The sequence below is a fragment of the Camellia sinensis genome, chromosome 12, assembly GCF_055761805.1.
Source record: "Camellia sinensis isolate YWXY chromosome 12, ASM5576180v1, whole genome shotgun sequence".
Taxonomy (NCBI): Eukaryota; Viridiplantae; Streptophyta; class Magnoliopsida; order Ericales; family Theaceae; genus Camellia; species Camellia sinensis.
This window is the reverse complement of record NC_138972.1, coordinates 136,630,728-136,643,531: the sequence shown is the minus strand read 5'-3', so window position 1 is coordinate 136,643,531 and position 12,804 is coordinate 136,630,728. Positions and strand designations below refer to the sequence as shown.

The following is a 12,804-nucleotide window of genomic DNA, read 5'->3' as shown; positions in this document are numbered from 1 at the left end:
GTAGAAAATGGAATGTCGAAAGATGATCCAATCAACTTTCGTCAAGCCATGCAAAGTTCCAACTCTCATAAGTGGATAGAAGCCATGAATGAAGAATATAAGTCTATGCAAGACAATAAAGTTTGGGAACTTGTCTCATTACCAGTTGGTGCGAAGCCCGTAGGTTGTAAATGGATATTTAAAACCAAAAGGGATTCAAATGGTAATGTGGAGAGGTATAAGGCACGTCTTGTAGCCAAAGGCTTTACTCAAAAAAAGAAAGAGTGCAGAGTGGACAGATTTCCATAGAGCACATTGGGACAAACTCCATGATAGCGGATCCACTTACGAAGGGACTACCACCCAAGGTCTTTCATGAGCACACTGCTCAGATGAGTGTTGTTCTATTTGAGAACATTCTGGTTTAGTGGGAGTTTGTATTTATATTACTGCTTTATGTCAGCCTTGAGTTTTATCTATGTAATTAGATTAATTTCTGCAGAAATGAAATATTCAGTTTATTACGCTCTGTTACGTATTGTGAAGTATTGATCTCAATAAAGTTAAGTAGGACCAGTTGGAAATAGGCATGTATGGATCACATCACATGTAATTTCCATGCTACGCATCCATGATTGATCTATGTCATTTAGCTGTATTAGTATACGTGACCATTGGTGGGTCGAGTTACGATTGATGTAACGAAGACCGCTTTGATCCTATATTAATATAGTTAATGGACAAGATTGTTTGGATACCCTCAAGTTATGATAACAAATTTCTGAGCTCACTAAAGTTAAACACATTTTTTAGGATACATATGTGGTCCAGTGGGAGATTGTTAGATAATGTCTCAATGGGACCACATAATTAAATGTGGTGTTATCATTTATAAGAAGCTTACAATTTAAGTGATTCAATTTAGTTAATAGGCTTAAGGGTATATGTGTTATGGACCTAATGTGTAGATACTAGTTATATAATTTCTATTTCTATGAGGGACAGAAATAGAAATTAAAACATATTAGTTAAAGTTGGTTTTCATTTCTTTTGAACTTCCACAACCTTTCAGTTTTGAAAACCAATTACAACCTTTAAAAGGTTATGGTCCCTATTCCTTCCCAAAGGTGAAAAAGAACACTGCCATTTTTCCTAAATCCTCTCAAAGGAGAAACATAAGGCACCAAAGGGGAAATGATTAGAAGGCAATAACATAGTCAATATCAAAGGTTTTATTGACAATCAGACGCTTCCGTTTAACCGTTCATCAATGGATTCAGGTATGTCATTTTGTCTTGATTTCTTGATAATACACATGGTAAATGATCCAAAGTGTAAGGTTTATGTTCTGAAATTTATGTTTACAATACCATGACAATTTTAAAACTGTTATGTAATTCCATCTTTTTGAATAAAGAAGTATACAAAAATAAAATTTTCAAATTAATTTATTTTTTGGGTTTCTCATCTAAGATAATCATTACAATGTCTAACTTTTTTCATCTTAAAAGGTGAAAATTTTGTTGCAAAAATAATTTATGTGTCCAATGTTTTCAAACTCGGACCGGAACGATCAGTCGGGCTGGTCGAATCGGTGATCGGACCTAGTTTCGATCTGGATGACCCTCTAAATCTGGATTATGCTCAAAATCAGCTTAAAATTTAAAAACTGGAAGAACCGTCAGTTCAAGCAGAATAACCGGCAAAACCAAGTGCATAAAAAGTAAGCACTCAAACTACTAAGCCATCAATACAATTGTTGACATTGTAATAAGTATATATACTATATATTCAATATTATCTTAATTATTTTTACTAAAAATCAATGTATAAAAAAAGTAAAACAAATTTTAAGAATTTTTTTTGTAATTGTTTATTGTTTATTATTTATTATTTTTGCAATTTTAATATCTATATTTTTTATACTTATAAATTTTAATATATTTATGACATAATTATAACATTACAGTTCAATTCTGATTCACCCGCGGTTTAACCAGTGACCCATCCACCCCGTTACTTTTTCGCTTCGCTCATTGGTCCGGTTTTCAAAACATTGCATGTGTCATCATGAAGAACATGTTTTGTATACAAATAGAGTATCCCATGACATTACCTTCCACAAATCACAAATATATATGCACCGTATTGTTCACCAAACACCCAATATAAATACAGTGGATATTACTGTCAAATCCAATTACAATAGTAAAAGATACGACATGACATATTCCCTATCCACATACAAAAATTACTACATCATGAGAGTTATCACTAGATGTTTGTCTGGAAAAGTAAAAAAAATGACAATTAGTGCAAAATTTTTAAAATATTGCTAATAAATATATTTTTATGGAGAAAATAATTTATTGTAAAAAATTGTTTACTTTTTAGATGAAAAATTTAGTCCTACGGGGAAAGTAATCCATCATTAAATGTCTAATTTTTTCACTAAAAACCCAATAATGACACTTTTAGAAACATGTATCTTTCATAAAAAGTGATTTTATCCCTAAATTTGTTTATAAAACTTTAATTATTGTAGTGAATGTTTTTGTCTAGCTATTCTAGTTTAAAAAATACAATATTAGGGTAAAATTTTTTAACATTGGAGAAATGGAATTAAACTGAAATTCAAATATATTTATAATTAATTTCATCAAATAAAAATTAGTTTCATAAAATTTAACTTATGATGAAAAATTTAAATTTCATCATATGCTTTGGTATTTTTAATTAACAATAATATTTTTTGACATTTGAATAGAGATTGATAATAACACAGCATAATAAGATAAAAAAATAAAATAAAATAAAATAATTAGTGTTAATATAACGCGATTGAAAAATGAGACGGTAAGGGCAATATTAATTGCTTTTTCTACTTCTTTTTTAAGCAAAGGGGCAATAAAATCTAGACTATTTTAAAATACGTCACAATTAGCGGTGTTCGCAGTTTAGTTATGACCGAAAAATCTTTAATCCATCATTTATCTGCCAAATAAATAGATTGAAAAAAGTCAATCCGTATTCATCTGCTGGATTAGCCGATGCGAATCGAACGAATTGGTGGATGGATGCAAATCGGTTTTGATGAATTAAATTTTTACAAATTTTAAACATAATAAATAACTTATCAACATTTTTTTTTGGATTACACTCTAAACTCAACATAATTGAAAAATTATCAAAAAAATTGTCAAATATCAATAATAAATACATATAAGGAAATTATGCATTATTAAAACTATTTCATTATTTTTTTTATTTAAAAATTATTTAATTTGATTTTTTTTAAAATGACATAATTAAACATTATATTTTTCACATAAAAAAATCAAATATCAATACCTATCATTTGATAAAAAGATTTCTAAATTGAAAATATAACAGAATATCTAAACTTTTTTTCAATTAAAAACACAAACAGAATATCTAAACAAATTAAAAAAAATTTCAATTAAAAACACAAACAGAATATTTAAACAAATTAAAAACACAAAATCTTACAAATTATTATGAATACTTACAGTTTAGCGTTTCAGTTGCGACTAAAGAAATTTCAAATCTACCATCCATTCAAAACTAGATGAATTAAAAAAATTAATCCATAATAATCCATTCGTCATCACATATCTATCTAAAATACCACGAATTGATTCACTTCAATCATTTTAAACGGATCAAACTATCCGCATAGTCACAACCACGTCATGTTGAATGTGATATCTTACATACAATTCACAACAGGAAGGTTCTGTTTTTTTATTTTTATTTTTCAATACACAAGTACCTAACAGTGTGAGTATTTGCAGCGTGTTTTTATCTCTATCTTTGTGTGTGAATATACATCAAGGCCCCGTTTGTTTTGGGAGATAGAATGGAGGGGATTGATAGTGAGGGGATTAATAGTGAGGGGATTGTTAGTGAGGGGATTAATAGTGAGGGGATTGATAGTGAGGGGATTAATAGTGAGGAATTATTAAATTATTTTTATATAAAATAATAAAACAAATAAAAAAATATAAAAAATTAAACATTATATTTAAAAAAAAATTTCCAATATATAAAAAATAAAAAAATTTCTAATCCCCTCACTATTTTCTAATACCATCTCTACCTCCTCCTTACCAATCCCCCTTCAAGGGTATTAGCAATACCAAGGAACTAATAGTCCCAAGGCTTTCTCTGCAAACAAACAGGGGCTTTAGTAATACCTTGGTATTACTAGTCCCAATACCCTCTCTATAGCCCAAAACAAACGGGGCCCAAAGGCCTTATCAATTGGCTAAGACGAAACGTGTAATATATGTAGAATAGTACATAATTAATATAATATATAATATACATTGGTTTTCTCAATTGGACAGACATCGACACAACAATAAAAATGTTTCATTGTGTATAATAAATTACGTAATTTGGACAGTATAATCCTTTCGTCTCATTTTGTTTATCTACTTTTATATTTTAATCCGTTTTAAAATATTTATTTATTTATTATTCTAAAATAATAAGTTTTTAATTTTTTTTTTTATAATTACTCTTTATAAATCATTATAAACACGTTTTAAAATTCAAGAAGAAAGGTAATAATAGAAAATAAAAATTTAAAAAAGCCCAAACTTGTATAATTTTAGGAAAATAAAATATAAATTATTTTTTAGATTCACTTTTTAGATTAGTAATGTGTAAAAGAGATGATTAGTTAATAATTAAAAATAATAATAAAGAATGTTATTTCAAATATTCTAATAAAATATCAAATTACTGAGTTTAAAAAGTAAAATTTTAAAATCTTTAGAGCAAACCTATCTTAAAAAAAAAAAATCTTTGTAGCAAAAAAATGAAATTTTTTTTTGACTATAAATGGCTAAATTGAATGCTAATTGGCCGCTAACAAAGACATATCAACAACCGACAAATATACATGTAATTTTCATTTCAATTGAATATATTAGAATCGAAGTGTCAAAACCCAATACATATGTCCAATATCAATTGATATTTAGGTCATGTTTGTTTGGGCGGACTGGATTAGCATTCCCATGACTAATAGTCCTAGGACTACGAATCCGTTGGATTATGTATCCTGTCTTAGCTAATACTCAAGTTTAAAATAATTAGTCCGTACTTCAATTGTTTAACCAAATATCAGATTAATAATTTTATTGGACTATTAGTCCAATCCCAAACTCATGTCCACCCAAACAAACATGGCCTTAGAACTATAACATATAGGGTAAATTACATTTACCTCCCCTGAGGTTTCTGACAAATACAGGGACTTCTCCTGTGGTTTGAATAATTACAGTAACCTCTCCTACTTTATTTGACAATATCAAGATTCCCCCTGCTGTCAAAAATCACTAAACGGTGTTACTTTTTCCTTCAGAAATTACTTTATTGCCCTTTCCTTTAAAAATATTAAAAAATATTTTTGGATTGGAGGATAGGTTTAGAGTGTTTGGAACAGTATTTTCAGATTTATTTTTTAAAAATATTAAAAAATGTTGTAAAACAATTTTTTTTATTTTAAATATATAATTTTTATTTAAATATTTTATTTTACTTTGTAAATATTTTAATTTTTTAATTTTAATATTTTAAACTCAAAACACAATTTCACACTCAAATCGTAACCAAACACATAACTCAAAACTCGATTCAAAAATTATTTTCAAACCTCATAACCAAACACATAACTCAACACTCCACACTACTTTCAAAACTCTACATTCAAATCGTAACCAAACGCATAACGAAAAAATAAAATATTTAAAAATATATTTATAAAATAAAATAAAATATTTAAAATAAAAGTACATATTTAAAATAAAAATAAAAATTTTAAATTTTTTTAATATTTAAAATATTAAAAAAAATACAACACATAGATGTATGAAATATAATGCACATTAAAATAAATAAATAAATATTTAAAATATAAAATATTTACCCTAAAAAAATAAATTCAAAAAATTTCAAAATTTATAACCAAACAAATTTTTTCTTTTCAAAACTCATAACTCAAAATACGACTGCACACTCAAATCATGATTTTAAAAATAATTTTAAAAAATAAAATAACCTTTTTTTGAAATTTTTTTTCTTTTAAAATAGAGTTTTTGAAAATGTTTGGTTTTGAATTTTGGAAAGAGTTTTGAGTTTTAAAAAAAGTTTTGAATTGAGTTTTAAGTTTGTGTTTGGTTATGAGTTTTGAAAATAATTTTTGAATTGAGTTTTGAGTAAAAACATGTTCCGAAAAAAGATTTTTTTAGAAACATGTTTGGTTCTCTTTTAGAATCACCATTCCAATTAGAAAATTTCAAAAAAAATTTCAAGACTCATAGAGTGTTAACTAATTACACAATTTCAATTAGAAATTTTCAAAAATATTTTCAAAACTCATAGAATCACAATTCAATTAGAAATAATTTCTTAAATTTATTTTTTTAGGGTAAATATTTTATATTTTAAATATTTATTTATTTATTTTAATGTGCATTATATTTCATACATCTATGTGTTGTATTTTTTTAAATATTTTAAATATATTTTTTAAATATTAAAAATTTTTAAAATTTTTATTTTTATTTTAAATATATAGTTTTATTTTAAATATTTTATTTTATTTTATAAATATATTTTTAAATATTTTAATTTTTTTGTTATGCGTTTGGTTACGATTTGAATGTAGAGTTTTAAAAGTAGTGTGGAGTGTCGAGTTATGTGTTTGGTTATGAGGTTTGAAAATAATTTTTGAATTGAGTTTTGAGTTATGTGTTTGGTTACGATTTAAGTATGAAATTGTGTTTTGAGTTTAAAATATTAAAGTTAAAAAATTAAAATATTTACAAAATAAAATAAAAAATTTAAATAAAAATTATATATTTAAAATAAAAAATAAATTTTTTTAAAACATTTTTTAATATTTTAAAAAAATAAATCCAAAAATATTGTTCCAAACACTCCAAACCTATCCTCCAATTGAAAAACATTTTTTAATATTTTCAAGAGAAGGACAATAAGGTAATTTCCTAAGGAAAAAGTAACACCGTTTAGTGATTTTTGACCGCAGGGGAGAATCTTGATATTGTTAGGTAAAGTAGGGAAGGTTACTGTAATTATTCAAACCACAGGGGAAGTCCCTGTATTTGTCAGAAATCTCAAGGGAGGTAAATGTAATTTACCCTATCATATATCTAACACTCTCAAACTCAACAATAACAGGAATATCACACACTGAAATTATCTTTTTATATCAACAGTGTAATATATACATAATTAAAATATAAGAAAATACACAAAAAATATATTATAAAATTTAAATTTATTTTAAACACGACCCATGTATATAAATCACGTATTATTATATTTTCTACTGTATTTTGCCTTCGTTTGGTAATTTGAAGTGGGTTGAGTTTGGAACTATTTTAGTCAAAAAAAACAAAAAACAAAATAGACTTTTTAGTTTAATAAGATAAAATATCACATCCAACTCATAATCATTACATCATTTCTCTTATAAAAAATTAAAAAAAGTCAAAAAATTTATCCCAAATAAAATTTTTTAATTCCAAATTAAAATACTCCCTCCGTCCCAAAATATTAGTCCCTTATTCCATTTTTCATTGTCCCAAAATATTAGTCCCTCTTAAAAAATCAAGTACAAAAATAATGTAAAATTCCTATTTTGTCCTTCTTTTAAATTAATAAACAATATAAAAAGTACAATTATGACATTGATATTCTCAAAAAATGTACTATCAAAAGGGTAATTTTGGTAAATTAACTTTTTTCAAATACAATAATTATACTACCAAAAAAAAGTTAAATTCCCCAAAAAGAATCATTATTTTGGGACAGAGGGAGTAACTAAAAAAATAAAAAAATCAACACAATTCTCAAATAAACTCCTTTTGTGTTTGAATTTCTTGCAAACTATTATTTTTTATTTTTTAAATACATTTGTACACGTGTACATTAAATATGGGGTGGGAAAGATTTGTGAACAGGACATTGAGATTGTGGGGCGGTAGTTGTCCTACGCGCCAAGAAAACAGGAACAGCTAGACTTAGGGGGTGGTGTGTTTCCATTTGCAACCTTATTAATCAATTTTTAACGGCTAGATGAGGGCAGACTATAGTTTAATTAAACCTCCAAAAATCTGAACTCCACAGTAAAGTCATGTTTGTTTAGGTAGATATGAACTTAAGATTGAACTAATAATTCAATAAAATTATTAATCTGATATTTGGTTAAACAATTGAAGTACAGACTAATTATTTTAAACTTGACTATTAGTTAAGATAGGATATATAATCCAACGAATTCGTAATCCTAAAACTATTAGTCATGAAAATACTAATTCAGTCCGTCCAAACATGACGTAATACTAATAATAATAATAATAATAATGAGAATACAAAAGACTAATTATTGTGGTTAATTGTTATCATTTGGTCAGATCAAAGCTATACCCACTATAAGATTCCCAAGTACCCATTTTTGTATTACTAATAATGTGTTCAAAACGTCTTATGAGTCGGTTCACATCATCAACTCACCCGTGAAGTCAGAGAGGGAGAGCTTTAGAGAGAGAAAGAGGCAGCCTCAATTTCAAATGGTAATTTTTTATTATTATTTTTTTAATTTTTTTATTTGAGCCCAAATGGTTTTAAAAGCTATAAGTTGAGGTGAAAGGTCTCCAAGATTGAGGGATTGGACAAGAAAGTCTCAGACCATTGCCCAAGGGTAAGGATTCTTGCTTCTCTCTTTCTCTCTCTCTCAAGAATGTCTTGAACTCTTATGGAAATCTGTGTTGATGTTTGGATGGCTTTATTTCCCAAAGTACAAAATAATTTTGCTCTTGAAAGTTCTTTTCAATTTTGGATTTGAAGAGAAAAAGAATAACAGAAAAAAAATGTGACAATTTCTCTTCACGATTTGCTATTGCCAATCAATTTCCCTCTTTTTCTTTTCTTTCTTTTTTTTTTTCCCCTACACAATTTGTCACTTTTTTCTTTCTTTTTTCCTTTTCTCGCCTATAAGAGAACTATAAAATTATGCTTGGATCAAAAAATTGAGTGAGGTTTTGTAAAGAGAAAAGTGGAGAAAAAAAAAAATATAATTCATTCATTTTTTTTCCCCTTATTTTCTCTTTTCTCGCTACAAATCGTTCTTTATATTCTTCATCCAAATACAATGTTACTGCAAATTTTTTTTGCTACTGACAATTTTTCTTCCTTTTCCTCTTCTTCCACAAGTGGCCACTTTTCTCTTTCCTTTCCTTTCCTTTTTCCTCCATAAATCCAAACACAACTTTTAAGGATCAAATTCTTGAATTCTCTGTTTGTGTGTGTTTATTGTGTTGAGGGTGATACTATTTTGCTCCACTGTTTGGCATGAAGAGTCCATAGAAAACTTTTGAGTACCCAACTGATCTATTTTGATGAACTTACTTTCAGGACTCTCGATTTAGCTCATGGAAATCTCACACATCAGAGGATTACCAGAATTTGTAAGACTATTGTTTGCAGACTCTAATATCTTTTGAATTTTTTCTGTTACAGTTTTTCTTTAATTTCACATAATAATCATAATGACAAATTCAAGAATTTTGATTATGATTATGATGGTTCAATTATTCTTCTTCTTGTCACCATCACCATCACATAAAATCTCATAAATCCTGTCCTTTCTTTTTTCAACATTTGAGCTTTTCTTAAAAATTGCGATAAACATTGAATTAGAACCAATGAATTTAATTTTTTGAAATAATTCCAGATGATGATGATGATGGTTCTATTTTTCTTTGCATCATCATCATTCAACATATGAAAATCTCATAAATCTTGTACAATTTTTTTTAGCTTTTCTTAAAATTACATAAACACTGAGTTAGAACTGATAAATTTACTTTGATGCATTTCATGTTACTAATAAATAAATAAATCTCACTTTCACAGGGAATGGATGATCATGCTTTCCTTCATCAATGGCCGATTAACTCCATAGATGAGCTCAACACGGTGTCTTTAGCATCTTCATTCGAAGAGAGTTTATACCACTCTTTCTCTCATCACCCGATGTTTGACCTCAAACCTTCCTTGCTGGAAACATCTCACACTAGTGTTGTCGAAAGGCCCTCCAAAATGCCCAAAACTAACAGTTGGAATTCCTCTAAAACCGACCACACATCAAATTCCTCTCCGAGCCAAATCTCTTTTGCCAATCCAAATTATGCAACTCAAGTCAGCAACATCAAGCCTAAAGACATTGTGGTGTCTTCTAAAAGCATATCTAATTTACCCTCTGATGTTTCGGCCTCTCAAGGCTCGTTTGGTAACCAAAATTACATGTTTAAGGCTTGTCAAGGTTCTAAGAGGATTATCACAAACACTAGACTTTCTAGCAATCAAGATCACATTATAGCCGAGAGGAAGAGGAGAGAGAAGCTCAGTCAGCGATTCATAGCTTTATCTGCTATAGTCCCCGGCCTAAAAAAGGTATATTGGTATCTCTTTTCGCGTATGCTTTGTCAAATTCACATAATAAAAGCACATATATCAGAATCGTGATGTGTTAGTGAATTGTTCTGACTTTACAACCGCTCTATTAGCAGATGGATAAGGCTTCTGTGCTCGGAGATGCTATCAAGTATTTGAAACAACTCCAAGAGCGAGTGAAGACGCTTGAGGAACAAGAGAAGAAGAAATCGGTGGAATCAGTGGTGTTTGTGAAGAAATGTGAGATCTATGGTGAGGGTGACAATTCTTCCTCGGATGAGAATTTCTCCGGTGGGCCTTATGACGAGCCGCTCCCAGAGATTGAAGTAAGGTTTTGTGACAAAAATGTGCTCATAAGGATTCACTGTGAGAGAAGGAAAGGAGTTGTGGAAAAAACAATGGCTGAAATTGAGAAGCTCCATTTGTCAATCATCAATAGCAGTGTCATAGCTTTTGGAAGTTCTGCTCTTGACATAACCATTAGTGCTCAGGTAATTCCTAAGCAACATACTCTTGTTTCTTATTATCAGTGTTTTGCATGTTATTGAGGTGTCTTACAGGAAAACTTTACAAAATTGAGAAGAAAATTAATGTTCGGTTTGTTTTGGCGAAAAATATAAGTAACAGAAAATGTTTTTTTGTGGCAGAAAACAAACATATTTGGACAGAAAATATTTTTACCTTCTAAAAAATGTGAGAAATACTTTTTCAACCAAAGTCTTACCAAAGACACCAGATTACCAACACCATAACCTCCGCCACCCCCGACCACAACCACCACCATCACCACTAAGACAACCACAAGCTTTTTGGTTTAAAGATCACAACTAATTATAGGATATTTTTCGTAAGAAAATGTTTTCTATCAAAACAAACAGAGCATAAGTGAAATTTTCATTTCAAAATCTTTGCTTTCTAATCAATTGCAAACCAATCTCAATTTATTTATTTTTTGCAGATGGATGAGGAATTCGCCATGACATTGAAGGAACTTGTGAAGAAACTACATGCAGCTCTTAAACTCTTCATGTGAAAGAACACTCAATAGTGTCTCTTTTTTAAGTTAGCTCTATGTTTGAAAATCCTCTTGTTTTTTAACAGTCTGTTTGAGTCTTTGCTTTTTACCAAATCTCATTAGTCATAAAGGCCTGCAATACACTCCACCATTTTTAGACCATCTTCCTTGAACTTGAAGCTTGTTTGCTGTGGGGTCCATTTTGAAGGATGGGTTTTTTTTCTATAATATATATTTTTTTTCATGGTTGATTATTTGACCATGTTAATCACCCACCTGTTGTAAAGGAATGACCTCATGGCTTGGTTGAGCTTTTTTTTGGGGAGGTTGAAAATTCATCTCTCTTTCTCTTGCCTTGGAAGTGATTGGAAAATGGAAAAATGTTTTTTTTTTTTTTTTTTTTTGGTGGATGGACAAACAAGCCTTTGTATTAGTGAAGTGTTCGGTCAGTGTTTTAGAGGCCTTGTTGAGTCTCTTTTTTTTTTGTAATAGTTCTGTTGACAATAATGGAATAACATTTTCTAGTTTCTTGGAATGGACTTATTGCTGAATGTGATTGTGATTGATGTCTTAGCTCATCAGAAGGATGATATATATATATATATATATATATATTTATGTATGTATGTATGTATGCAGATCAATTTGTGATCATTTTGTTTTATGATTGTTTTACACACACAAGTTGGTTGTCATTAACTTACTTTTCTATTGCCAAAGAATAGTGACAGTCACTTTTTATTTTATTTTATTTTTTGTCTTTAATTGTAGAACTTAATTAATTATATTTCATCAAGTGCCAAAGAAGGAATTACACCATAAGGAAGAAGTCTTGCCGGGTGAGCCTAATGTTAATAAAAACGCTAATACTGTGTTTGGTTGGAGGATTTGGGAAGGGATTTGAAAAGGAAAAGAGAAAAAATAAGTGAAATGAGAATAAAATATAATTACATTTTACTTAATTTCACACACATTTTCTCTTTCTATTTCCAAATTCCTCTCTAAATCTCCTAACTAAACACGACATAAAGGAAAACATGGTATGCGTCATGGAGTGAAGGACAGAGCACAAAAATGATTTTTGAAAATTCAAACTTTCGGTATTTTCTAAAAATGGATAATTTTTCAAAAAAAATATATACAAAATATGTAGTTCCTACCAAACAAACTCAGTTTTACAAGTTCTTTTACATGATACAAATTAAGACTCTTGTTATATTATATAGCTCATTAAATTGAGATTTTTATTAGTAGTTGAAGACAACTAATAGAATAAATGTGGGTATATTTGTTGTCCA

General features: G+C 28.6%; 1 protein-coding gene across 1 annotated transcript; it reads left to right on the top strand.

Moving 5' to 3' along the window:
• Positions 1–8,498: 8,498 nt before the first annotated feature.
• On the top strand, positions 8,499–12,041 carry LOC114323324 (transcription factor bHLH25). Its single transcript, XM_028270893.2, has 5 exons — positions 8,499–8,737; positions 9,451–9,503; positions 9,952–10,491; positions 10,608–10,982; positions 11,450–12,041. Exons 2-5 carry the CDS (start codon positions 9,468–9,470, stop codon positions 11,522–11,524), a joined length of 1,026 nt encoding a protein of 341 aa, XP_028126694.2. The 5' UTR covers positions 8,499–8,737; positions 9,451–9,467; the 3' UTR covers positions 11,525–12,041.
• Positions 12,042–12,804: the final 763 nt, after the last annotated feature.

What these genes read in the sequence shown, in the direction of transcription:
- LOC114323324 (XM_028270893.2), top strand. Translation starts at nt 9,468, where the DNA reads ATGGAAATCTCACACATCAGAGGATTACCAGAATTT. An exon ending in TCAGAGGATTACCAGAATTT is followed by an intron (nt 9,504 to 9,951) that starts GTAAGACTATTG and finishes TCACTTTCACAG; the next exon opens with GGAATGGATGATCATGCTTT. An exon ending in ACATAACCATTAGTGCTCAG is followed by an intron (nt 10,983 to 11,449) that starts GTAATTCCTAAG and finishes TATTTTTTGCAG; the next exon opens with ATGGATGAGGAATTCGCCAT.